At 30.2% G+C, this 26,313-nt stretch overlaps 1 protein-coding gene and 1 long non-coding RNA gene across 3 annotated transcripts; one reads left to right on the forward strand and one right to left on the reverse strand.

The window, feature by feature from the left end:
- Window positions 1-2,352: 2,352 nt before the first annotated feature.
- Window positions 2,353-3,606, forward strand: LOC107991223 (uncharacterized). Its single transcript, XR_001763172.2, has 3 exons — window positions 2,353-2,466; window positions 2,843-2,992; window positions 3,319-3,606. It is a non-coding gene; the product is annotated as an uncharacterized LOC107991223 (long non-coding RNA).
- Window positions 3,607-6,681: 3,075 nt separating this feature from the next.
- On the reverse strand, window positions 6,682-17,292 carry LOC103493722 (histidine kinase 5). 2 transcript variants are annotated; one of them, XM_008454589.3, is made up of 14 exons: window positions 17,090-17,292; window positions 16,766-16,920; window positions 15,236-16,155; window positions 14,727-14,783; window positions 14,317-14,544; window positions 14,109-14,202; window positions 13,812-14,018; window positions 13,323-13,453; window positions 12,996-13,045; window positions 12,017-12,357; window positions 11,822-11,925; window positions 10,663-11,400; window positions 9,361-9,528; window positions 6,708-7,170 (listed from the first exon to the last, which is right to left on the reverse strand). In XM_008454589.3, exons 3-14 carry the CDS (start codon window positions 15,953-15,955, stop codon window positions 7,036-7,038), a joined length of 2,973 nt encoding a protein of 990 aa, XP_008452811.1. In that variant the 5' UTR covers window positions 15,956-16,155; window positions 16,766-16,920; window positions 17,090-17,292; the 3' UTR covers window positions 6,708-7,035. The 2 variants fall into 2 exon arrangements, with proteins under 2 accessions (XP_050943785.1, XP_008452811.1); XM_051087828.1 differs by lacking the exon at window positions 17,090-17,292 and having other exon boundaries at window positions 6,682-7,170; window positions 16,766-16,932.
- Window positions 17,293-26,313: the final 9,021 nt, after the last annotated feature.

A 26,313-nucleotide genomic window follows, 5' to 3' on the forward strand; every position in this document is an offset into this window, starting at 1 on the left:
TGGACCTTATTCAAACTTGCATGTTCACAAGTGTGAAATATGTTGAAACATTGTTTGTATACTTAAATTTATTGTAATTAATTCACAACTCACTAAACATAAATGCACGCACACACAATTTTAACATCTATCTCTAAACTCTTTCATACCTATTGATCATTTTTTTGATCAATAAAATTTGATCTTTTTTTTTTTCGTGCTTTTCGTATAGTATTCTCCACATCATTCACAGTGAGAAGATTAGGTAGGTTGTAGATTTTTTCTCTTAACATCAAATTGACATATGAAATGACAAAGACTATAGATTATATATATAGTTGTAATAATATAAAGAATGTTAAATGATATAAATAAAGAAAGAATATGAAAGGTTAGATTTACAATTGAGTTACCTTATATTGTAGTTTACCAAACATCCAATTTTCAACCTTAGAGCATTACATTATAAAAATGAAGCATTTTTAGAAGAGAATAATATCAGATCTAATCAACATTGCTTTATTTATTTATTATTATTCTGAAAAAAAAAATCATAATCAACAATGGATTATTGGATTAGATGGGATGACGTTACGCCGCACTATGTGTTATGAAGAAACATTGTGTTTTCTTTCCATATCTATTTATTTATTTATTATTTTATAGATATTTTCCAACACAATATCAAATTTTATAGCAATATTGGTATTTTCTTCGATACATTTTCATGAAAAATTGTTAAAATGGAAAAAACACTACGGGATATTTACAAAAATAACAAAAAATTTTATAATAATAAGATCTATGTCATTGCATTTTGTAAATTACAAAAGTAACAAATTTAAAAGCAGATAATCTTCTGATAGTCTTATGATATATGTAATTGTTTGACATATTTGCAATATGAAAAAAATGTGCAATTGGCTATTTTTTCTATTTTTTTTTTGTCCGATGCAATTTTTCAAAATTTAAATTAGCTAGAAAGAGTTTGATGAATCTTACTAAAGTTTATAAATAGTTTCAATATCTCGTTAATTTTAAAAACATCCTTTATTTATTTTTAAAATTTCACATTCAAATTGAGATCGAAACTTTTATTATATGAAATATGAAAAATTAAGCAACAAAAATATCTTAACATGAATTTAGTAAAAAATAAGAAATGTTATAATTTATTTTTTTCCTTTAAAAAACAATTAAAGTATTTATTTATTTAGAGCGACGTTTTAAAAGTAAATAGCGACGTTAAAACTTTATTGATAATTTTAGATATTTATGTAAAATTGGGTTGTCAATATCTTCGTTGATATGTCATTTCAAACCATATGCTTCAAATAAGTTGAACTATTTGGATCACTTTTGTGATAGGTTTGCACATGGGTTTTAATCAGTCACATTTGTTGTCCTTTTCAATACGAATTTAGATATGTATACCAAAATTTGGGTGCTGCCCAAATATTTGAAATAAATTTGTTCGATAGATAAATTGTCTTATCGATAATTTTCATAAATAACTCCCTTTAGTTTTTATCAGCTATTACAGTCATCATACTTTTAGAAAACTCGTTGTAGTAGTTTGTTTCAATTATTTTCGATCGAGATTCACTCCAAATTTCGAAAAAAAAAAAAGTTGACTTCTTTTTATTTCGAGTAGTTGGGCTTTCTCCATGGATTATATGTTAGAACAAATACCAAAGTTATATATATTTTTCCCCAAACCATGTAATCTTTTATATAATTTGATTCAAAAAAGTTAAGCAGATGATAAACTTTAATTAATTATAAATGTTAAAAATAATCACTCAAAGCCCTAAAATTCCTTTAAATTGAAAGAAAATTATACATTATGTAAGATTTGAGAAAAAGATTACATTCAATCATGATTAAAATTCCACTTAAAGAGTCCAAACACAATCAATAGATTGGAAGTGCAATAAAAAGAAGTAAAATGTCTTCAAATTCTAATATCGATAGGGATAAAAAAGGATCGAAACAAACCATTTCAATGAATTGTTAAAAGAAGAAAGCGCTATCTATGATATTTATCTCGGTGTTATCTAATTCAAGAAGTACCGATAAAAGACTAGTTCGACGACCAAACAAAAAGAATGTTAGGTTTGGAGATGTGGAAACTAAAAGAGAGTCATTTTTGTCAACTTCCCATCTTACCTTACCCGCTCTGATGCATTTGATGGATCCTTTAGAATATTCAAAAAGCCGTAATTTAAATTTTTACTTAAAAACAAACAAACAAATAAATAAAATCCATCATTTACGCGCCCGGGGGGACCTATATAAACAGAATAAACGGGAAGGGGTCGAGGCAGACGATACGCTTCGGACTTTCTCTTTCGCGCCATTTTTTCTGTTCTTCAAAATTTGGACATCGAAACCACTTGCCCTAACCTTAATCTCATTTCCAACTCTTCTTGCTCATGATTTGGTATAGTCGGATCTCAAACTCGCTGTGCGGACCTCCGATTTTAGGTATTTTTCTTCATTCAGAATCGTTCATCTTTGCTTCATCCGTTTACGTTCGACAATACATTCATCGCAGTTCATATTCCTTTCAGTTTTCCATTAGTTTTCTGCGTTTCCTATATAAAATGAAAATCGTCGAGTATATATGTTTTTCGGTGGCAGATTAGTCGTCGTTCGTATTCTCTTCTGTTTTTCTTGTAGTTTTTTTTTTTTTTTTTTTTGCATTTCATATACATAATCGCAGAACATATTCATCTGTATTTGCATTCGTCGTCTTCCGAGAGACGATCGCAAAATGTTGAATGTACGTTCAATTTCTTGTTTTTCTTGTCGAATTATCGCGTTTCGCGTCCTTGTTTTGACGTTTTTCTTTTCTTTCCAGGACGAGGCTCGAAGTTGTTGTTGCAGATCCACAGAAATTGCAATGGCGATACGCTTGGCGCCTTCAATTCTCCAAATTCTTTTAGATACGATGAAATGCAGTCTGATGCTCTCGCAATCTGCTAGTACTTTACTTATCATCCGTTGTAAGGTAAGTCAGGCTTATATTTTAATTAAAATCGGCTGGAACAATCATCTAATCTATTTATGCTCTTTAATTAGATATCTTAGAGGTCTGAAGAGCAAAATCTCGATTAGATGATTGTTCGCAAGGACTGACGCTGGTACCTGATTTTAGACGATGACTAATTTCATAGACATAAAATCAGAACGTACACATCTGTATTTATATACGTCGTCTTCCGAGAGACGATCGTAAAATGTTCGTACGCCTAATTTCTTGTTTTTTTTTTTTTTTTTTTTTTTGTCGAATTATCGCCTTTCGCGTTCGTGTTTTGACATATTTTTTCTTTCCAGGACGAGGCTCGTAGTCGTTCTTCCACAAGATGTTTCTCCATAGAAATTGCAATGACGATACACTTGGCGCCTTCAAATCTCCAATTTCTTTTAGATACGATGAAATGCAGTCTGATGCTCTCGCAGTCTGCTAATACTTTACTTATCATCCGTTGTAATGGTAAGTCGGGCTTATATTTTAATTAAAATCGGCTGGAACAATCGTCTAATCTATTTTTGCTTGTTAATTAGACATCTTAGAGGTCTGAAGAGCAAAATCTCGATTAGTTGATTGTTTGCCGGACTGACACTGGAACCTGATTTTAGATGATGACATTTCATCTTCGGTGCGGTTTTCACCGTCATGCTTACCTCTAAGATTACAGTTTCTATGTGCAATTTGGAGAACTTTTGTCTTCTCATTGATAGGATAATATATCTGTTAAGATGAGATAAAACTGAACTCAAAGATTTAGTTTAATCAAATACAAGAAATTCTTTGTTAACTTTCACGCTTCATTACGTTTTGTTCTGATTGAGAGTTAGCTGCATTCAGGAACCTTCTCATTTCATGAGTTTTTAGGCTAAACCAAAAGTCTTTATCACTGCCATTGTTTGCTTTACTTTTAGCGCATAGTATATAGACAATTTGTACTTGTGATATCTCCCTTTAATTGCATTTACGAAGTTCAAGACAACGGTCTTTCTGTTTGGCTTACATTATAATCTTCCTGCCTAACACTGATGATTTTTTCTTGTGATTCTTAATATATAACTTTGTATAATTAATAAATAGTGTGTCCAAAGCCTTGAAGGAAAATGAAGGTTATCAGCTGTGGCACATCTTGAGCTGAGTGTGTCCATTTTTCCAGAAACAGACTGAATCTGAGTTATTGTTTTTCGTCAAATAATTGAGTGGAATGTGGAGTAGATTGTGTGCTTGTTTTCATTCCCACTCTTCCATTGGCATGAAAATACTTCAGTTTGGCCGCACAATTCTTTTTTGAAAGATGTCTTCTGTTTTCTGCCTTTACCACAAGAGTATCCTGTGTATTGGCCCTCTCTAACGTCTGGTTCTTCATACCGAACGGGAGATTAATACGAATGCTATTAGAATAGTATTAGGGGTATTAATTACTAGGTAGATTAAGAGTGTAAGTAACTAGTTGGAGAGCTTGTTATGGAATTTAGTTATAAATAGATGGAAATGAATGAGAAAGATAAACAATATATTTTTGTGAGTGATTTAGGTCTCGAGAGAGGCATCTCAAGAAAGAGAAGGTCCAAGTATCTCAAACAATTGATTTATTCTTGTAGTTTGGTCCCCTTTATCTTCCATTACATTTAGTTTCTATCAAAGATGTTTGTTCATCGAGTTTTCATAACCACACTTAGGGCAGATTTTTTCACTCGAATTGAGCTTCCACTTCTACATGTCATTTGGTTTTAAATTTACTAGCTCTCTGACTCCTGTAATTAATCATGTAAAATGTTTATTCACTGTAGTTCATCTACTGCATTTATTATTTATCAAATTCTAAGGGCACCTGATTGTTAATGAACAATGCAAGGATGTCAGCGAATCTAATATTCCAGTTGTCTGAACGGATGGTTGAAGCTTTGGCCTACAGGTTTTCTCACTCTCCTTCTGATATATTATATTGTCTTTCATTGATCTTGCTATTAAATTGCTTTCTCTATGTTTTGCAACATTCTCTAGGGAAGATAGCTGAATATGTTATTTGATTAGGCTCAAGGGGTGATAGCTTGACCACCACTATGTAGGAATATTAAAGGCATATATATAGTATCCAGTATTTTGTTTTTACAATACAATCCTTGAATGCCCATCTCAACTTATATGCTCTAGGTGGTAAAGCTATAAGGATTTTAGTGCTTGGAATGATCCATAGATATTAAGGGGATGCTGATATTTTACGTTTCTTTCCCCTACAACTCGAGACACCAAACACATATATTTGATGAAATTCTCTTCCTTTCCTTCTTCCTTTTTTTTTTCTCTCGTTTGTAGACAAATATTTTCGTACCATATTTTGGAACTCTTTTCTTATTCTAATTTTTGGTTCTATTTATCAAATTTTCAAAAAATGGAATGAAATTAAAACTTCAATTTTATTATAAATAAGTAATATATTGTAGATACCCACGTGTCATGTGTCCTGCTATTATAGATATTTAGTGTTCAAATAAGATCATCTCCTTCATTCATGTGTAAGTAACCATGGACCCTTAGTGGCCAAGTGATGCCACATTTTACTTGACACATTGCCCGTAAATAGTGGCATTTGGTGGATTTGTAGGATATAATGAAATTTTTATTTTCTTAATTTTCATGTTTTCTTATTTTTTTTTATTTATATATTATATTTAATTATTTTAATATTATATTTTCTTGGTTTCCGTGGTTGGATTGCGTCTCATTTTTACAACAAATTTATTATATTTGACTTGTTACAAGTCACTTCAATTTTACCATTGTTTCTCAATTTTGGAGAACAAGATAGAAGATATTGCATCATTTGTCATTAAAAAAAAAGTAGCGGGGAATTAAAAATTTACTCAAAGTTATTTTTTTCTTTTCTTTTTTTGAAGGATAAACAAAAAAGATTTTTAGAATTTAACATCATTTGAGGCCAACATTATATGTTTTTCACGAGGTGTACATATTTTATTCAAAGAAACCATACAGTCTCTGACTCTCTTGATGTGGTCAATTTTCTGGAGGCGATTTAACATACGCCCTTCCGCTCTTTTGAAATTTGGAACCTAACAGAATATAACCTACATTACAAAACGTACTTTGAAATGTAGGAATATTTTGTTGAAAAAATATCGGCTTTCAAAACTTGAAAATTTACTTTTACCGGGAGAAAACTGCCCATTTGCATAAAAAACTTCAATTTTTTTTTTAATTAAAATTGAAACTTAAATACCATGGCACCATTCCAAGTCTGTTGTGACTTGTGCGTATGTTCGGAGTCCCTCCTTACATTAAAATTCTACAAATTCCTTCTTTAAGAGAAGTTTTGAATGAAAGGTCTCGTATTAATATTAAACAGTAGTAATATCTTTGAGAGGACAAAGTTCAAAGGTTTTGTGGGTTTTTTTTCAATATTATTTATTAATTTCAGCCTAGAATTTAATTATCTTATTATTATTATTATTTGACCAGATTTTTATACTCTTATTATCAAAGTACTATGCACTGAAACAGATTTTTTTTTTTAAATAGAAATAAGATGGGTATCTTTATCAAAGCAGTATAGACTGAATTCTTATTGAAGCCATAGAAAGTTCTAAGGGTACATTTGGACTTTTTCTAACATGCATAAGTTTCTTACAAAATGTTATATTAGATTTAGATTGATCGAGAACGTTAGGGTCATAAGGTAGCTCGATTGGCCACCAATTATTATTATTAAGGGAACAAAAAGAAAGAAAGCTGTGTGGCTTTGGTTTAGGTGTGAGTCTCACAAAAGCAAAATGTGAAAACTTTATTACAAATTTGCTCTGAGAAAGAACAACAGCTTTCTTCTTCTGTACAATTTACAAATTGAGTAAGAGAACATTATGTTACAGTGATTACATTACTTTACCCACAAAAAAAAAAAAGAGGGAAAAGGAAGATTACAAAACTTTCCTACTGAACTCTGATTCTTCTTCTTCTTCTTCTTCTTCTACCCATTTACCTTCTCTCAAACAAAAGCATTACACAATTTACAAAGGTGGTTGTGGCAAATATCGTTCAAGACATTCTTTCAACTTCTGGAAGGTGATTGGCTTTGATACGAACGAGTCCATCCCGTTTTCATAACACTCTTCTGCGCTTTCTGACATTGAATTCGCCGTCATCTGCAAGGTACGTAAACCCCCACATTCCTTTACTTTCCTTCTTTTTCCACTTAATTTGTGTAATTAAATTGCACCCAATTGACTACTTTATTAGGTTCTTCCACTTGCTTATTTCTTAACCGGTTTTCTTATCGTTAATTCTCCAAGTCATAGCTGAGATTTGCAAAGGTAAAATTTGAAATGTTGTTTTGATGTTTTTGAAGTTTGGTTTGGATTTAAAAGTTGTTTCCTAGCCTATAGAGAAATTTAAATAGATTGTATTTATATTTTTATTTTAGGATAGTTGCAAATATAATAACTAGATTAAAAATAATTAATTGTATAACTAACAATTTTAAAAAATCCAAAATAGATTTTGTTATATTTACGATTTTAAAATATTGCTAGATACTTAGATTATTATTCCTCAAATTGCTATCTATAATAATGACCTTTTGTGATTAAGTTTATAAACACCTCTTTTAGGGATGCCTTAATATTTACTTTCTACCAATGTTTTCAAAAGCTAAATCAAATATTGAAAAGTAAGACTTATTTTGTAACTATTTATTCTTTTGATTTTTGTTTTTGAAAATCAATCCTGTAGACAATATTTTCATCTCCAACTTTATTATCTCGTTATCTACCTTTTATCGATGATTCAAAAGACCAAACCAAAAATCTATAAGAGAAAAAAAGCAAGCCCCGTTGGTAATCATTTCCAACCCTATTAGTAATCATTTCTTTTTATTTTTGTTTTGAATATTAAGCTTATTCTTTTGACCTCTTACAATTAAATTATCAAAAACTCCTTTTTAAATTTTCAAATTTTGACTTGGTTGAACAATAGATTAAATATAGATAATAAATGAAAAGTTGGGACCAAAAACAGTTTTTATAAGCTTAATTTAAAAAAAAGAAGAAAGGTTTTCAAATGAAACTCATAAAAATAGATGTAACAAATTGTCCTTGTTTTTTAAAAAACTGTGGTTACTAAGACATTTGGAAACCATTTTAGTTTTTGGTTTTTGTTTTTAAATTTTTGTTTATTAAAAACAAAAATTGTATATTTTTGTTAACTTATTTGCAAATCTTCTTTTTTCAATTTTAGTTTTTCTTCCCACTTTAGAAAACAAATTTATTGTTTAAAAAAAATGATTTAGTTACCAAAACATGCCTATTTTTTAGAAATTAAAAATAAAAAACCAAAAACGAAAAATGAATGAGTTACTACACATGTCCTAAATTAGACATTTTTTTCTTTCTAGGTTATAAGGAAAGTAGAGTTTGTTTAATTTTAGTCTTTAATATTTCTAATTTTAATCTCTATGCTTCTTACTCTAATATTAATCCATATGCTTTCAATAAATATTAAATCTATTGTTAGTTTTTCTTTTTTAAAAAGATATTTTTGTTATCTACAACAGTTTTACAATTGATCTTGAAAATACATTACATTTTAGTTTCCAACCTGAAAATATTTATTATTATTTAAAGACTAAATTTAAAATTTGTTACAACTAAAAATGGGACAATTGAATGCATAAAAAATAAAATTGAATAAATTTCAAAGTATGTAAACCTAAATGGTATTTTAATCTTGTTATTAATTTTTTCTTTTTGAGAAATAGTTTTTATCATCTAACAGAAAATTATTAAAAGTTTAGTTCGCACATAACTTTATAATTGTCAATTTCTTTTAAATCTTTAATATCATCTTAGTTTAGTCTTTAAACTTTTCCTAGTGTTGTAAAGGTTTTTTACTTTCAATTTTAATGGCAGATAGTTTTTTTTTTTTTTTTTTACCTTTTTTTATAACCTATTTCACCTTTTTTCCTTTAATTTTAAAACCTACTCAACACTAAATATGCTATAAAGTTCTATTCATCCTTATTTTTATATTTTGTATTAGAATATATCAGTCAATGTTATAATTTTTTAACGCATGAAAGAATTTATAATAAAAATTTATTTGTAATTTAACCTAAGCTCCATAGGTAACATCAGTTAGTTATAGAGTTTTTTTTTTTTTTTTTGAGACAGTTATTATATAGTTGCGTGTGAATAGATATATTATTTAATTTGTAACGGCTTATTAATGTTTTAATATTAAAATGAAATCTATATTCACTTCAGGAATGAGGAAAGCAATTAATAAAATAATAAAACAGAAAAGTAAAAGGGAGGAAAGTGAAGAAAAGAGATACTAACAGCGATGATGGGCATCCTGTTGCGGGAGGATGAGGTGGGATTCCAATAAGGTGTAGTTGGGTGGTGAATTATTCCAGCGTTTACAGCTGCTTCCCAGCTGCCTGTTTCCTCAAAAGAACGAATTAACCTTGTAGCTTCAAGCCCATCCATAACTGGCATGAATACATCCTGCACTAATCAAAACCAACCCCCTCAAATTTCATTTCCATCTCCCCCCTCTCTCTATCTCTCTTTTCATTCATATCTACTTTCATCTTCTAACCTTGTGTTTCTATGAAAGTTAATACATAATACAAACATGACATTTTTATAGCACCAATTTTTCATAAACAATACATGAAAGTTAAAAAGCTATCATAATACTGTTTTCTTATAGGAATTTTATGTAAGAATACAATGTTTAAAAATATGGCTATAAATATATTAAAATTTTAAAATATTTCTGGAATTCAATTAGAATGCATGCTAATAAAGAAAAATGATATTTTGTTATGGAAAGTCTTTAAAATATATAGTTGATTGCTAAAAATATAAATGTAAACTATTGATATAATCCTCCAAATTCTAAGCCTTGGGTTGAATTAATTTTTATTTTAGGTTAAGTTGAATTTTTTTTTGTTGGATTAGTTTTGAGTTCCTACTTTTAAAATTTGGGTTATCCCGAATTTTTAACATTATTAAAATATATATTATAACTTATAAATATTAAATATTACTTTCATGAATTTTTTTTGAAATTCATAGTAGATATGTTTAAATTTTTTTTTGAAGTTTATAATAGATATGTTTAATTTTCTTTTGATGTTTATAATAGATATGTTTAATTTTGATATTTAAGTTGTGAGTTTTATGGTTTTATGGTGTAGATAAATTTATGTATTTTTAATTAATAAATAATAATAATAAAAATAATAATAACTCAACAACCCAACCCATATTTTGAGGGTTGAGTTGAAGATTTTAATTGGATTGACAAGGTTGTCAATCTGATCAATCCAAAAAACTTATTTGGGTTAAAATCGGGTTGGTAAAAAAATATCTCCAACCTAAATCATTTGTACCCCTATAAATATATTTTTAAATCATTTATATCCCTATAAATATATTTTTTAAAATCTCACAAGAATAAAAAGGCTCACACATGTATGCCATTTAAAGAAAAACATAAAATTAATTATGTTCTTTGGTTAAAAAAACTTTTTTTTTTCAAGGAAAACGGGTTCACTGAAAGGGAAAAAAAATTTTATGTTGAAGAGGCATGATAACATGTATGTGATTCTAGATTTGTAAAAACGAACATACCATGAGGATGAGATCGTAAGAACGTCGTTGAACTGCTCGAACAGCTTCAATGCCGTTAGTTACAACGTCAATTTTTTGCCCGAACTTCTTCATCATGGATTGAGTCACCATAATATTGGTCTTATTATCCTCAACAAGAAGAATTCTGGGTTCCAATGCCAATGTTACTTCAGGACCACTACTGCTATTTCTGCAGTGGTTACTTGCCTCGGATCTCTCTTTCCCCTGTTCCGTTTTTTGAAGTTTATTACTTTGTTTTTCCAATCTATCTTCCAACTTTGTTGTTTCTGATTTGGGCAGGGAATTCACATCGCCCACATTTTGCAACCGAGCATTTGATTCTGGTTGGTTTTGGTTATCAAGATTTGGGTTTACATGACTTGATGAACATTGTGATTTGCTTGAGGTTACGACATCGATGTTGTTTGAGGGAATAGGATAAGGTTCACCTTCAGTTAATCCATTGAGTTTGGTTGAGGTGGGATACCCAGTTGTATGCAACAATGAGTTTGGGATCCTTGTGGATCCATTAGAAGATGATAGCGTACTGAAACTGTGGGGTTGGAATTGGAAAAAGCCCTCAGTCATTTCGTCGTTTGTAGATTCGTCATCCGAGATCTCGTCTGAATCGTCCGCAGAACTGCAGGTGCTTGAAACCTTGTATGGCAATACAAATGTAAATGTAGATCCATGGTTCTCTCGGCTGGAAACGGTGAGATGACCACCCATCAATTCGACCTGCTCCAAAAGTAAAGTGTATAAAGTTTGATGTAATTGAAAGTTTGGGCCAAACAAAAAAGCCAAGAAAAAAGTCGCAATGAAAAGTGCTTTTAGCCGAATAAAAACATGTTTGAACTACATAGTTTTCCTTAGAGTGTCTCAATTACGGTGTTTCTCTATAAAGTTTGCAAGAGCACTGTCCATTATATGAATGATATGCACGATTTAACTTCCTCAACGATTACTATCATCTCAAAATTGAAGCAAAATTTAACTTGAAAGCAGTTAGTAACAGTCCAAAATTCTCATTTAACCACCTAATTCGACCATAGGAGCATCTATTTGATGTATTGTAGGCAATGATCACACCATTATTTCCTCTAGAAAACGAATGCCATCACAAAATTGAATCAATTTTAACATGAAGTAACAGTTTTACCAGCTGTTTGCATATTGCCAACCCAAGTCCAGTCCCTCCATACTTTCGAGCATGATCGGCACTGGCTTGCATGTACCTCTTAAAAAGGGTTGGTAGCGCATTTTCTGTTTCATTCCAAAGGAAATCCAATGAACACTATTACCAACTATTCAGCAACGAGTATATTTAAATGATCAGACAAATAGGCAAGCATACCTGGTATTCCAATTCCTGTGTCATACACATCACAGCGTATCCATACCGTCGTTTCGGATGAACACGATTTGTTTTCTCTGTTTCCATTCATTGTGGTTTCACTCTTGCTTGGGGTGCCTGGTCCATCACAATGCAAATGATTTCTGTCGCTGTGTTTTTGGCCACACAAGCCATTCTGAGAGGCTAGAAGACATGTTCCATCTTGCAAAGAATTTACTGGAACTGTCAAGTTATCAGCCGTTGATTTCTTGTGGCATTCTTCTCCTGTCCCAATGGGTGGATAGGGTAACACATAAAGGTTAATTCCAACCTTCCCTTGATGAGTGAACTTGATTGCGTTGCTGCATCATTTAATTATTTATTTAGAGGACTATTGTTTAATGAGGTACCAACGGAAGCATTAAATTCTTTCTGTTAGTCGTAATACTACTAGGTTAATAAAGGCAGCATCTATCTTATTCATTTAATCCACAAAACGTGTCACTATTATGAAATCAATGTCCATATGTTGATCCATGTTACCATTAGACCTCTTTCTATCAACCATATAAGCCATTCCACATGAATAATCTGAGTATAGCCTTACCCGTGATTTATGCATGTGTTTATCAACGATTTCGTGTCACATTAGTCAACCATATTACCTCACTGCCTAAATGAATAATTACTTCCTCAAGTTAAGTGTGTATATTACTTTTATCCCAAATTGGGCCATTCTAACATCTATCATGACTTTCTTAGTTTCATCTTTTTTAACAAAAAGGAGAAAACATTTGTTACTTTTATAAAATTGCTATGATAGGGTAGGTATTAGAGAAGGGAGAGGAATAGATCTATATGAGCAAAATGAACATCCCCAGTGCATTACGATCACCTAAAAGTTGAATTCTGAACTATAACTTGGAACTTGAATGGAAATTCGGTGGCAAAGGTTATACAGTCAATAAATGATTTTGTTCAAACTTTACGAAATTAGTACCTGATCAAGTTGGTGAGGATTTGCCGTATCCTAAGAACATCTCCAATGACCTGAAACGTTGCATAGTTTATTTGGCAGTTTACACATCTAAAACAACCAACCATGTAACAGAAGGTAGAGTCGTAGAGATAGGCAGGAATAAGCTACGATGCTACATGGCTAAGGTTTCTGAAAGAGGGGAGTGAATAGGGTGCATACACTTTTAGAATAATGCACATCTCAAGACATAAAACTATCCTTATGATGTCACCAGCCAAGTTTGCTCTTGCGTATTAAATAAAATGTCATATGGATCAAAAGCTTCTAATATTGATCAACAAACCTCACCTCTATAGGGACATCATCTGCTATACGTCCCTCCAGAACTAAGAATTTTCGCAATGATGCGGCAGCAGTCTGTAGAACATGTTTTACAACCTCTCTTGGACGGAATTTTGTAGCTTCCAACTTCATTACTCCTAGTAAAGGGAGGCAAAACCATCATATAGCTGACCAGGTTATACTTGAGGTAAAAGATATATAGGGTCTGGTTAATATGCCAGTGGATAAGAATCCTACAAGTGACAGTTGCATCTTTGTATTCTTACAATCCACGTTGTAAGTTGTTCTAAATATCATGTGGACTAAGGAAAACTAAGTGATACATGTCATAACATGTCAGAGCAACAGAATTGACACTAATTCACGTCTAACACAGGAATATTATCATACTTTTGTTGCATGAATATTATCATACTTTTGTTGCTCGTTAATGAATCCTCGAATGGAGCTTAAATGCTAGAATTGAAAACACGTACTAAGCAAAGAAATTCAGACCTGATTCAACCTTAGAAAGATCCAAGATATCGTTTATAAGTTGAAGCACCAAGTCTCCTGAAGATAGCATAACATCTAACAGATGTCGTTGCTCCCGATCAAGTTTCGTGGTGGACAGAATCTCAGCCATACTAACCACTCCAGACAATGGTGATCTAATTTCATGTGACATGGTTGCTAGCATTTGCTTTGCTCGCATTGTCTCCTCTGGAAGGTGAAAAGTAAAAACAGTGAGAACTTAAGAACTCCAAATTGAGTGGAATTAAACAAGCCGAAAGATTGAAAAACAAAACTAACCCGTGATATGAATTGTTTTGTTCAGCTCTGATTCCTTGGCTTTTTGTACAGCAATCTCCTCACGGAGCTTTGCCATCTTTTCTCGTTTTTTAACCTATTGTAAAACAAGAGATGTGTGATAAAATATACATTATACACATGACATGAATGACTTACACGTAAAATGAGAAAGGAGTTTTATACAAATAAACTAAAAGCTAATAAACACCTGATCAGTTATGTCCATTCCCATATAATTTATTCCAATTGTCTCCCCAGCCTTGCTAAAGACAGGTTCAACATAAATCAAAAAGGTCTTCAGCCCAAATAACTCTGTATCAAACTGAATTTCCCTCTTTGCAGGCAACCCTTTCTCCAGAACTTCTTTCTTGAAGTCTTGAGATTCCTTAACACCAGCACCACTGAAAATTTCGACGTCTGTTCTTCCTATAATATCCTGGGAAGAAGAATGCCCTTTGCATTACATAAGGAGCAAATAAAAAGAAACTTAGAGGTAATAGATTGTCCTGCTCAAATGAGTTAGAGTCGGTAGATCTAATTTTTATTGTCATACAACAGCACGTCAATGAAAGCGATACACGGATTCTTTCAAATCTAGTATTTAAAAGAAATGGTTACCTCTTCTTGCAAACTTGGAAAATGATTGTAGATAAATCGGTACCGCAACTCTTTGTCCTGAAATGCATTTAACAAATCAGTTCTTTATGGTTGACTTAGCAAGAATGATTGCAGCATGCAATTAACTTAACCATGAAACAAAAGATGAATTCACTGTAAAGCAAAATTACAAATTGCGTTACCTTTGCCATTATTTTACCATTTCCTTTATTTATTTTGTCTTAAGATCTATTGGTGATGTGTGTGAGTTTATCTGTTCAATTTAAATAAGAAAAACCAACAAAAATAATTTTGTTAATTATATAAATAAGGATCCACAACACACTGGAGAGGTTGAGCTGTACTGTTTGTAATATTACTTTTTAAGCCAAGGATACGTTTATTTTAGAGACTATAGGGAAGACCATTGAAAAGATTTAAACAACTAATACTGAAGTCCAAAATAATGAATTCATGTGTATCAGAAATCAAAACATCCCAAGATTAACATTACAGAATTCAAATAGTACCTGATGACCAAAAACAACAGGTGCATTCTGCAGAACAAAATGCAAAAAATTGTCGGCTCTTTTAAGAATCTGTGACAACTCCTCAACTGGTGAAGACTGCTTTTCAATATTTTTTATGTTTTCCTTGAGCTTCTCAGCAAGCATCTGCTCTCGCTGTAGACTTGCTTCCAATAATTTTTCCAGATCCATGGCTCGTTGCTTCCAGTATGTCACTGTATCATACTCTGCATCAATTTCGACTCTCTTGCTTTGAAAGACGAAATCAGTTTTCCTCGTTGGAATATCTTGCCATATATCACATGATTCTTCCAAAATAGAAATGGGACGTTTATCACCAGCATATCTTTCTTCCTCAAAAAGATGTTCCTCTAATATTTTCAATTTCTTGAGCTCAACTTCTTTCCTCTGCTTGCTTAGGATGTCAAGTTCTTCTTTAAGGAGGCGCACTGCATTTGCTTGCTTATACTCCCACTGTTTTGCAAGGTATTGTAGTTGTGAAGAACCTTTCTCAGTATAGTTAGTTAACTCTATAAGTCTCTTGAAATCAACAATTGTCGGTTCCTCTATTATGTTAACTTCTTCCAACATATCTTGATCTGCTCCTGGCCTTTCTACGTTGAACTGCTTTCTAACGTCTGGTCCAACATCCTCAGGCCACATAGAAGGAACCGCTTCAATGTCCATATCTTCAATAACACCATTCTCCATCTCGCAGACCATGGCAATTACTCAACAATTGCTTCCAATTTGCACAAGAAAGTAGAGGAGTCAATTCTACTGCAGATAAATTCCTTGAGGCCGTAATACGTCGTGCATCTTAACCCATCCATGTTCCATGCAACGTCCACAAGACGGTGCTATCAGATAAATAGGAGAAAACCTCGAGACTGTCGTAGATGAGCGTAGTTACAGAGCAAGTCCTACATAGGCAGAAAAGTTCGATGTATTGATTCATTGTACAAATTCCTATCAACAGACCAAAACTTAAATCAATCGAAGTATTTATACATATAATAGTTTCGGATTGAAACGACCTGGATTTCTAATTTTACAAAAACGAATTTAATCACAAAAAGACGCTAGCGTACGCTTAGCAAATTGAATAGCTAAGATTTTTCGGTTTCAAAGCGGAAGATTCACATCTACCATCAAGAAACTAAGAAATTAGCAAAATGCCAGCCGGAAATTTTTTTTTATACTCATGGAAACTGATGCTGATGCTAAGAACCGCAAGATACGAAGGAAATCCAGAGAAATAGCGAAGAAACTCTTCAAAATTCATAACAAAATCTCCGAATGTGAAACGATCAACGATGGAGGAAGAAAGACGACTTCGGACTCGAATTCCGATTCGTGATGATCAGATTTCAGAACAATGAAAAACCAAAGTAATCCGCAAGAGACAAGTCATAACGTAGATGGAAGCCACATTTACGAACAACGACGATTGAACTGCAGCATACACGAGTAATCGGATCGTGCTTCACAATCAGATGAGCAAACAAACGGATTAGAGTTCAATAAGCTAACCTCGTATTCGCAATATCAAAAGCCAAAACAGCATCAAAACCTCCTTCCGAAACGAAAACTCAAGAACAGTGAATGACTTCAACTGTAGATCTGAGGAATCTTTACCGATATTTATCAAAAGTTTCTGGTGTGAATAGAAAAATCAGAGCCAGACACTGCGCGCGCAAGAGAGAAGAGAAAGTGATTGAATGCAGGAGAAAGAAAGCATGTGACGGAAAAAGAGAAGAAGGAAAAAAAAAAACGAAAGAGAGAGAATACAAGCCTAGGAAGCCATGTGCATTTGGAGGTCAAAAATATTAGAGAATTCTTGGCCTTTTCGATTACCTTTTTTGTCACATAAATTTTTATATAAAATCATCTCTGATGATGATTCCTCTTACAACGACTAAATTCTTTCAAGGTCCTAATGCAAAAGATATCCTGAAGAACAGCAAGAACAAATTTCACAGCGATTTCTTCTTCAATCCTCTCTCGTTTTTTGTGATTGATTCTATTCTCTCTCTACTTTCCGCGAAAGTAAAAATGAAATCAACGAAAACTCAAACAAGAACGCCGAAGTGGAAGATTTAAAGGGGAAGGGAAGGGAAGGGAGAAGAGAGAGAGAATTGGAAGTGTACGATCACTTTGAGAGCTGGAAAAATTAAATAAAATTTAAAAACGCTGAACGTTTTTGTTGTTCCCCGCCATTTCAGCGCTGACGTGTTTAACTGACGCGTGTGATGCACGTGCTAAACGATGTCGTTTTTCCTTTTTATATCAACCGCCAGCTGCCAATCAATCTCTCTCTCATTTTGCGTTCAATGGATTGAGATTATGTTTTTAATTTTTTGGATAATTATAGAACGTGACACTAATTTGACGGAAAATAAAACATCAAATTTAATAAATTTGTACCAACCCGACTCTAAACTCACATAAACTTATTACTACTTTCCATATAAGTTAATTTATTCTAAGTTTTATCACGTTTAGATATAAAAAAAATCAATTAGTATAATTCAATTGATTAAGACATATGTCATGAATTGATAAGAGGTTAAAAGACTCGAACTCTCTGTCCAAATGTATTGAACTCGACAAGAAATCCATTACTTATATCTTGTATATTAGCCAACAAATTTCGTACAATTTATTAACGAACACATTTTTCTGTTAAAAGGAAAATTCAAATATCATCTCAATTTTGTTCGATTGTATTGATAAAATAATAATTTAGTGATATAACATAAAGATAGGATGGTTGTTCCACAAATTCACAGAGAAAATGATCCATCCTTAGAATTTTATTTGGACAATTTTCTACCTACAGCCTGTAACACTTATATTCTAGGAAGAATCTCGTTTTAATTCCTACTATATGAAATATAAATATTTGCTAGTACAATAGAGGAAAACATCAAGGCAAGACAAATTAGAAGGAAGATAGCAATGTTTGTCATTGGGGTGATAATCCAATTCTTAACGAAACCCAGTCTATGAGCATAAAAAAAAGCCTAAGACAGAACTACCATAAAAGAATCACTAATGGAATTAAATGTTCATTGGGTTTCAAATAACTAAAACATATCTTTTTTCGCTCAAAGTAAGAAAAATGTCAGCTTCGTAAGTTTCTAACATTTTCTCATATCAATAGCTCAAACAGTTCAATCTATCCAAACAAAGAGAAAACGTTCTCTAATACAAGCAACACCTCGCCATTTGAGTAACGGATAATTGGCCTAAGCTTGGATAAACACAAAATATAAATTTGAAGAGTAACGAAGAATTAAGCCGTATTACTTTTATGTGGAGAATTCAAATTTTATTTTAGACCACACTTCCATCCTAGAAATTTGGAGAAACTCTAATTCTTAAATAAAAAAAAAAAAAAAAAAGAGAAAAAAACTTTATGTTGATTTATTTAATTACATATTCAACCAATGGATTTTGACTGATTTATATACATTGTTTAATTGCCAATATGTTAATGAAGTTCTAATAAAATAATTGAATCAAAATCCACTCTCCAATGAAATTGAATTGTCTATTTTTAATATAATCATGTAATTTGGCTTATTTAATTTAATTATGATGTCCCCTACCCTATTTTTTTGTATGTACAAAAATTGCAACGAATGAATTGAACCTTTAATTTTATATTAATATTATCGAGTTAAATTCACTTTGATGTATTTTATACCAATATATCAAAATATCTCATATTCACAATTTAATAGCATAAAAATACCAACTAAATTATTGTAAACCCATTACCAATACATGCACAGTTCATGTTCGAGTCGCTATTGCTTCTTCCGAATTCGAGTCCAAAAATTTGCATATTCACATTTGTCGTAGAAAAAATAAAATCATAATTCACAAATTTAGTTCATACACTTTCAAGTATGTCTTAACACCCTATTTTAAACTTAAAAAAGTATCACATAATCCATCTCGAAAATTTTAGCATCTAATAGATTCCTAACATTTTAATTAACAAGTTCTTATATATCCAACATCATCTAAAATTAACAAATCTTATTAGACATAAAATTGAAACTCGTGTTGAATAAAGTATTCAACTTTCAAATTCACCTCAAATTTAAAATGATAAAACAAATCAAAATTTATAAATTTATTATCCTTAACATTAAAATAGACATTTTTCAAATATAGTAAAATTTCAAATATATTACTAATAAACTTCTATTTATTTCCGTCAATTAAAATTTTATTATATTTTAAATAAAAAAATTAAAAAAATAAAATATTTGACGAATTATTTACACTTCATTTATTTCTTATTTGCAATAGTTTTCTTATTAAAGTTTAAGCCAATACCAAAAAAGAACAATTAACTTTTAAACAGACACCAAATTAAAAAATTCAAGAACTAAAGACGACTAATTTAATATATATTTTTTTTTAACAAAGTATTCCAATTCCTCTATAATTTAATACATTTTTTTTTTTTGTATTTTATAAATAGTAAAGATAAAGTGGGGGTTTTATATTATATGGGGATTGTGGTTCAATTAACTTGGGCATCATTGGTTTACGTTGCTTGTGTTCGATTGTGGAGTCAGGAGGTGGGATTTTGTATTTTTTAACCATGGGGTTGAGGCTTGGGAATCATAAATTGATTTTTATAGAGTTAACTTCAAATGAAATTGTTCCACGTGGAAGAAATAAGGCAGTATTTATCTGAGCGCCCACATGGTAAGCTGAGCCTAAGGCCAAAGGAAAACATCGCCAGATCGAAGAGAAAGGAAGAGAGAGTCTCGCATGGTCAACGAGTCCGTAATCACTAATTTAAATTAAAATTTGGCAATCCCATGTGGGAAAACCATACAACATAACCATTTTTCCCTTTTAATTAATTAATACTCATTTTAGTGGTCCACTCTCTTTACTTCATTTTCCTATCATTTCCTTCCTTCCTTTCCCCCTTGACTCACTATTATTAATCTATATATATTATTGTTGTTGTTGTTGATTTAGATCCCAATGTTGTAGCCAATCAATAAAATTGTTTGAGGGTAATTATGTCTTTTCCTTCCTCGATCATTTACTTTTTTTTCCCTCTATTTTTTTAGATTGAGAGTGTGTTTAGATTACATTTTTAAGTAATTAAATTAAAAATAAGTTGTTTTTTTTAAATTATGTGTTTGACAACAATTTAAAATAAATTTTGAAATAATGAATTTATCAAATAACATAGTTTAGGATAAATACTTAAAACCAACATTTAGAAAAATAAATTGTGTGTTTAATGGTTAATCTCTCTATTTTATATGACATAATCCAGTCAATACTTTCAGTTATCCTCACCAACCGATCTTCGACAACTATCTCTATCGGCTGTCTTCGACCAACTTTCTTTCACCGTTTTCTCGTGGTCGTTACCTATCAACTTTTGTTGGTTATTTTCTGTGACTATTGTTGGCTTGTTTTTTGTAAATTGTTTTATGATAACCATTATCGGTCAACTTTTGTCAACAATTTTTCTATGACTGTTATTGGCTAACTGCCAACAACTTTTTTTTTTTTTTTTTGTGTGATTAACATCGTTTGACTTCCAATGACCACTGTTGTCAACGTCTAATTATCAATTTACAGTGACTATCCCCGACCACCTCAAAGCACTATCCTCGATGATCGTTGTCGAACTTCAATCAAATTCTCCATGGACAAATTCTATCAAAATAAATTTCGTATTACAAATCAAACAAATTTTTACCTAAGAACACTTTTGGAAAAAAGTTACTAAACAAACGTGTACGTTTTTCTTTCTAGGACTTTTTAGAAGAAATGTCTAAATGAAAAATGTATCTTTTAGAAAATATTTTTTTCTTAAGTCATTCCAATCAAGTTCTAAAATTCGAAGAGAAAAATACTTTGAAATTTTGAAGTGTCTTGTGATCAACAATGAGATGAATTTGTAATGTAATCTAATTCAAGATTAGTTTTTAGAATGATCTGTTTTAGTATGATTTGTAATATGAAATTTATTTTGTTCTGATAGTTACATTCTTAATTTAACTATTGTCCTCATTGCTTTTACACTCCACAATCTCATTTTTTGTTATGTTTTTTATTACTTGTTTGATTATCGATAATCTTGATTACATTAAAGGTCTTGAAACAACTCTTAATTGTCTTTTTTAACATAATAATTAATGAGACGAGGGATCAAACATTTGATATTTGTATGGGGTGAAATTTTGTTTATATTTGCTGTTTTTTCGTACTAAATTAGTATGTAGATAATTAATTGTATATGTTTTTTTTAGTAAAACATATATTGATTTATTTTTATTTAAGAAAATGAGGTGATTTTGTCATCTACATTTAATTATGTATAATGTATATTTAGTAAATAATTAATGACCTTAGGGAAAATGAATAGACATTGATTTGTTTATTTCTTGTAATTATCATTATTCATTTGTGTTTTGATATTTTACCATTTAGTGTGTATTTGGAAGTAATTTTGGAAATGTTAGAATTATATATTTTTTTTATGCTTAAAATTGTTCTTGTTATACAAAATTAAATTAATCTTTTATCGATCTTTATATCTTTATATGTAATTTCCATATCATTGAAACGGTTCTTTTATAAAAAATAAAAATAACAAAAGTAAATAATATATAACATTATCGCCGCTTAAACCACATTCAACTATTCAATTGAATATTTTCTTTTGCTTCATTGATTTAAATAATTTACATCAAATAATACAAGCAATTTAAAAAGAATAAATTTATTCTCAGTTAATTGTTCTTTCTAATTACAATGTTTAGTCACCAAGAAACCATATCATCCAAATATCTCGAGTACATGATTAATATGACATTTGGACTCATTCTCGAAAAGTGTATTAACATTTTTCACATCTCAATCTTTGTTAGACCGATCCATTAAAAGAAAAAAAAATAAAAGAAGAGTTAATTAACAAATACAAACCATTTGAACTATATTTAAAAACATTTTGTCTGAACGATGAATTTGAATAATTTAATTCCAATAACATGGCTGAGTCTAAAAATGATCCATAAAAAAATACAAACAATTATGATTCGAGGAAGAACGGGAGGTTAGGCTATCGTTGTCAAACCCTTTAATCTAATAATTAGTAGATATTAAATGAAAAATTAAGATATTATAATTATTAAGAAGTTAAAATAATGTTAGATTAGGTGGCCAATAATGGTTGTTTGATGGAAACATATATACTCGCCTTTCAAGGAAAGGGTGATTCATATTTTAGAGGATGCCTTTTTCTTAGTGGATAATAAACATGATTTTTATTTTCTATTATATATTTTGTTTTTTCAAATCGATGGGTTGCCAAACATGTTCTAGATTCCCGAATTTGTGGTGGGGGGCGGCTTGGGTGTTTTGCTTTATAAACAATAACCCATTTTATGTTTTTTTTTTCTTTCCTTTTCTAAAATATTCAAATTATGATCTTTTTTATAAAAAAAAAAATTATATTCATAACTACAAGTATTTGGAGTCAACTTTACACATTCATTTCTTCAACTAATTTCATGTATTAAGTTGGTTCCTTTTTTTTTTTTTTTCTTTGGTCAAAGATTAGGATCCATTTGATGACATAATTTTTTTTTTTCGTTTTTTCTAATATCGTAAATGCAAGCATTCATGTTTTTTCGTATATCATTTTTTTATAAAGTTTCGTGTTGATTAGAGTAAGGGATGTTGAGAATCTCACGTTATAAAAAATAAAGGAATTACTTATACTTAATATGAGATAGATTTGATTACTCCTCTTAAGATCTCAATTTTTTTTATTGTATCGAATATCGTTTTGGGCTTTACGTGGTCTGATACTGTATTTGATAATATGTGGTTCGTTTTCAAAACAAATTGTTATTGATAGGAATAACTTGTCTGTCTTGTATTAAGTGTGTCTCTTTGGTTTTTTCAGTGTGGGATTTTCAAGAAGAGAGATGTTCTTATAAAAATACGATTATTTTCATTGGCAAGAGACCAATTAATTGCCTACGGACCTACTTCTCCAGTATTTTCTTTTTTAATTTCTTCTTCAAGCTAATATGTGCAATAATTACTTGGACATCAAAATGTGGTGTTAAAGTATGGTGTCAATCCTTACCACACTCCGATACCTAAGTAAATACTTGTTGTGGCTAACTCTGTCTTTTGTAATAAAAAGTAATAAAAGAGAATTGAGATGAAAGGAGTGTGTTTATAACTCAACTTTCAAAAGCTAAAAAAATCAATAATGTTAATTAAAAACTTATTTATGTAATTATATTATAGTTTTAAATTAAGATTTCAAGGAACAAGAAACCAGAAAATATTTTTTTCAATTTAAAAAAAAAACAAATAAACCGTAAACCAAGACATATTTATTTTCGTTCACTTAAATTAGAAAATGAAAACAAAAACAAAAACAAAAACTAGAAACATTATCAAACAAACCGTTCTTTGATGGAGTTTTACGGTACTTATTTTGATGTATTGTTATGTTTAAGATGTTTTAACTATATTTTATGATAATATTACATGAGTTTTATGCGGTTAGCTCAACTAATGAATGTTTAATAATGTGAACTATTTTTTGTTTGATGGTTTAGTGGTAAAAAAGAACCCTGAATTTAGTTTTAAAAAATGTGAGAATGAATGAGTTCAATCAACCGTTTCCATCTACCTATGTTTAACATTGTATAAGTTTTCTTGCACCTCGAATGTTTTATATAGGACTAAACAACTTGTTTTGTGATATTATTCGACCGTAATATACTGTTTAAACGAAAAAACTAACTTTGAAATGGTTTAGTATGAATACATAATTATTGATAGTGATAAATAGTTGAGTCGTATAGTTGTTTAGTATACAGTTATGAAAATTAAAATTTAGGTGTAGAGTTATTTAACTTTGTAACCGTAAATCTCCATTTTTTATTTGTTAAATTGTGAATTTTTTTTATACAATTAGAAGAATGTTAGAATTTAGTCTTTATAATTTTATAAAACAACATTCTTAAATAGTCACATTGATAAAAAAAAAAAAACTATTTATGACAATTTTATCAAACTATATATAGACTCTTTATAAAGTTTTGTACAATTCTATAAACTAAATTACTGTTAGAATTATAAAGTCTAAATTCTCAAAACTATAGGACCAACTCTATAACTTACAAACTTTTATTATTGTTGTTATTATTCATTTCTTCTTTCTTATATATACGATTTACGACTGATATTCAATAAATATTTTTATGATGAACTAGTTTTTGTGTTTTTTTGCCAAATTGTAGGGGAAAGATACGTACATGTCACATGTGAAAGCGACAATTGCTTGTATGAGCATTAAAATATTTTCAACTATAAGATGACGCGTGAAATTTCGATTAAATTATTTTTTGGATAGATTAAATTTTGTTTAAATCATAGGTAAAAAGTTTGTTTATTTTATATTACTATAAGAAAGAGGGAAAAACCACATTCATCTTAATCGATCTCAATTTAAATTTGTTTGGTGGTTTAAAATAATTACTGCAAATGATAAGTTTTATTATAAAATATTTACAAAATATAGATATATCGATGATAGACACTAGTAGAATTCTATCGATGTTTGTAACATCCTGAGTTTAGGAGGAGACATAAATGAATCGATATCACATCTGAGTGAGAGGGATAATGAAGACACGAAAGTAAGATTAAAAAATGCTTAAGAGAATTAAAAGTTAATATCTATATCAACAAAGTGTACTTCTATTTTCGATGACTCAATCGTAGATACTCCAAGATTAAGCGTTATCACAACGTCTACAAATGAGAACGAAACTTGGGAAAACGTTATAAAATATACATATATATAAAAAAAATTAATAATTAGTTTTTTCCGATTTTGAAAAAACTACTCTATACAAATTTTAAAAACCAACAAATTAAAATAATAATAATAATTTGTTTTAAATTATTTTATAATCAATTTCTCTAAATATTAAAAATGTTAATATTTTTCTAAAACAAAGTCGAAGTCGCCAAATGTGTTTGATTGGGTATTTTCAATAAGAAAATACTTTGATAATATTGGGAAATATTTCCCAATAATTTCCAAACTAAAAAAATTGTTCATGAATGATATATACAGGAAAAGAGACAAAAATAAACAACCATCGACCATCTACGTGTATGATTAGATTAAAAGACAACTAAAAGCAATCATAAAACACAGAGAATAAATTATTAAACTTCACAATATTATAATATTGGGTATTGCTTAAAATAGGAATAAAATAAAGTACTAGAAATTTAAATAATTCAATTGGAAAGATATATATATATATATATATATATATTTATATATAACTATAAATAATTTATGTTCATTTGGGTAATGGATCTATGAATTAATGCAATTAGTTGGAGAGACATGGGTATGACTTATAAGAGAAAGTTGCCCCAGTGGTCTGTTTTATATATATATAAAGTAGAAATAAGTGATATAGTTGTTATTTGTTTGTACAGCTCAGCATCCCATCTTTGTATTTTTATTTTTCTTTCGAAACCCGCTGAGCAATTTCGTCACGTGATGGTTGCTGACTCAGCCATAAGCATTATTTTGATTGCCACGTAGTTTCGTGGGTCCGCCATATACATTTCATTGTCTTTACTCTCAAACGTTCGCTTCTCCATGCAAATTCCAAGGCCACCGAATGACATTCTTTTTAGTATTTGCTATTTCTTTAAACGATGACTAGGGGGGAAAATATATGGTAAATTACAAAATTCACTCAAAAATAAATAAATAAATAAATATATATATATATATATATATATATATATATATATATAATATTAGCAAATTTCATTATTTAGTTTAAACTAACTGGGAATGAATTTGCAAGTCGATAAAACCCAACGAATCAATTTTCCATCTTCAAGGAAAACATACTGATTCCCTATTTTGTTCAATTCTCTTTTAGAGGCTTCGACTCTCACGTAAGTTTCTTGTTTTGCCAATTCAAAAATCGACGAAGGTTTTTATTAATAAATCGATAGTCAAA

This window comes from Cucumis melo, chromosome 7 (genome assembly GCF_025177605.1).
Source record: "Cucumis melo cultivar AY chromosome 7, USDA_Cmelo_AY_1.0, whole genome shotgun sequence".
In the NCBI taxonomy this organism is placed as follows: Eukaryota; Viridiplantae; Streptophyta; class Magnoliopsida; order Cucurbitales; family Cucurbitaceae; genus Cucumis; species Cucumis melo.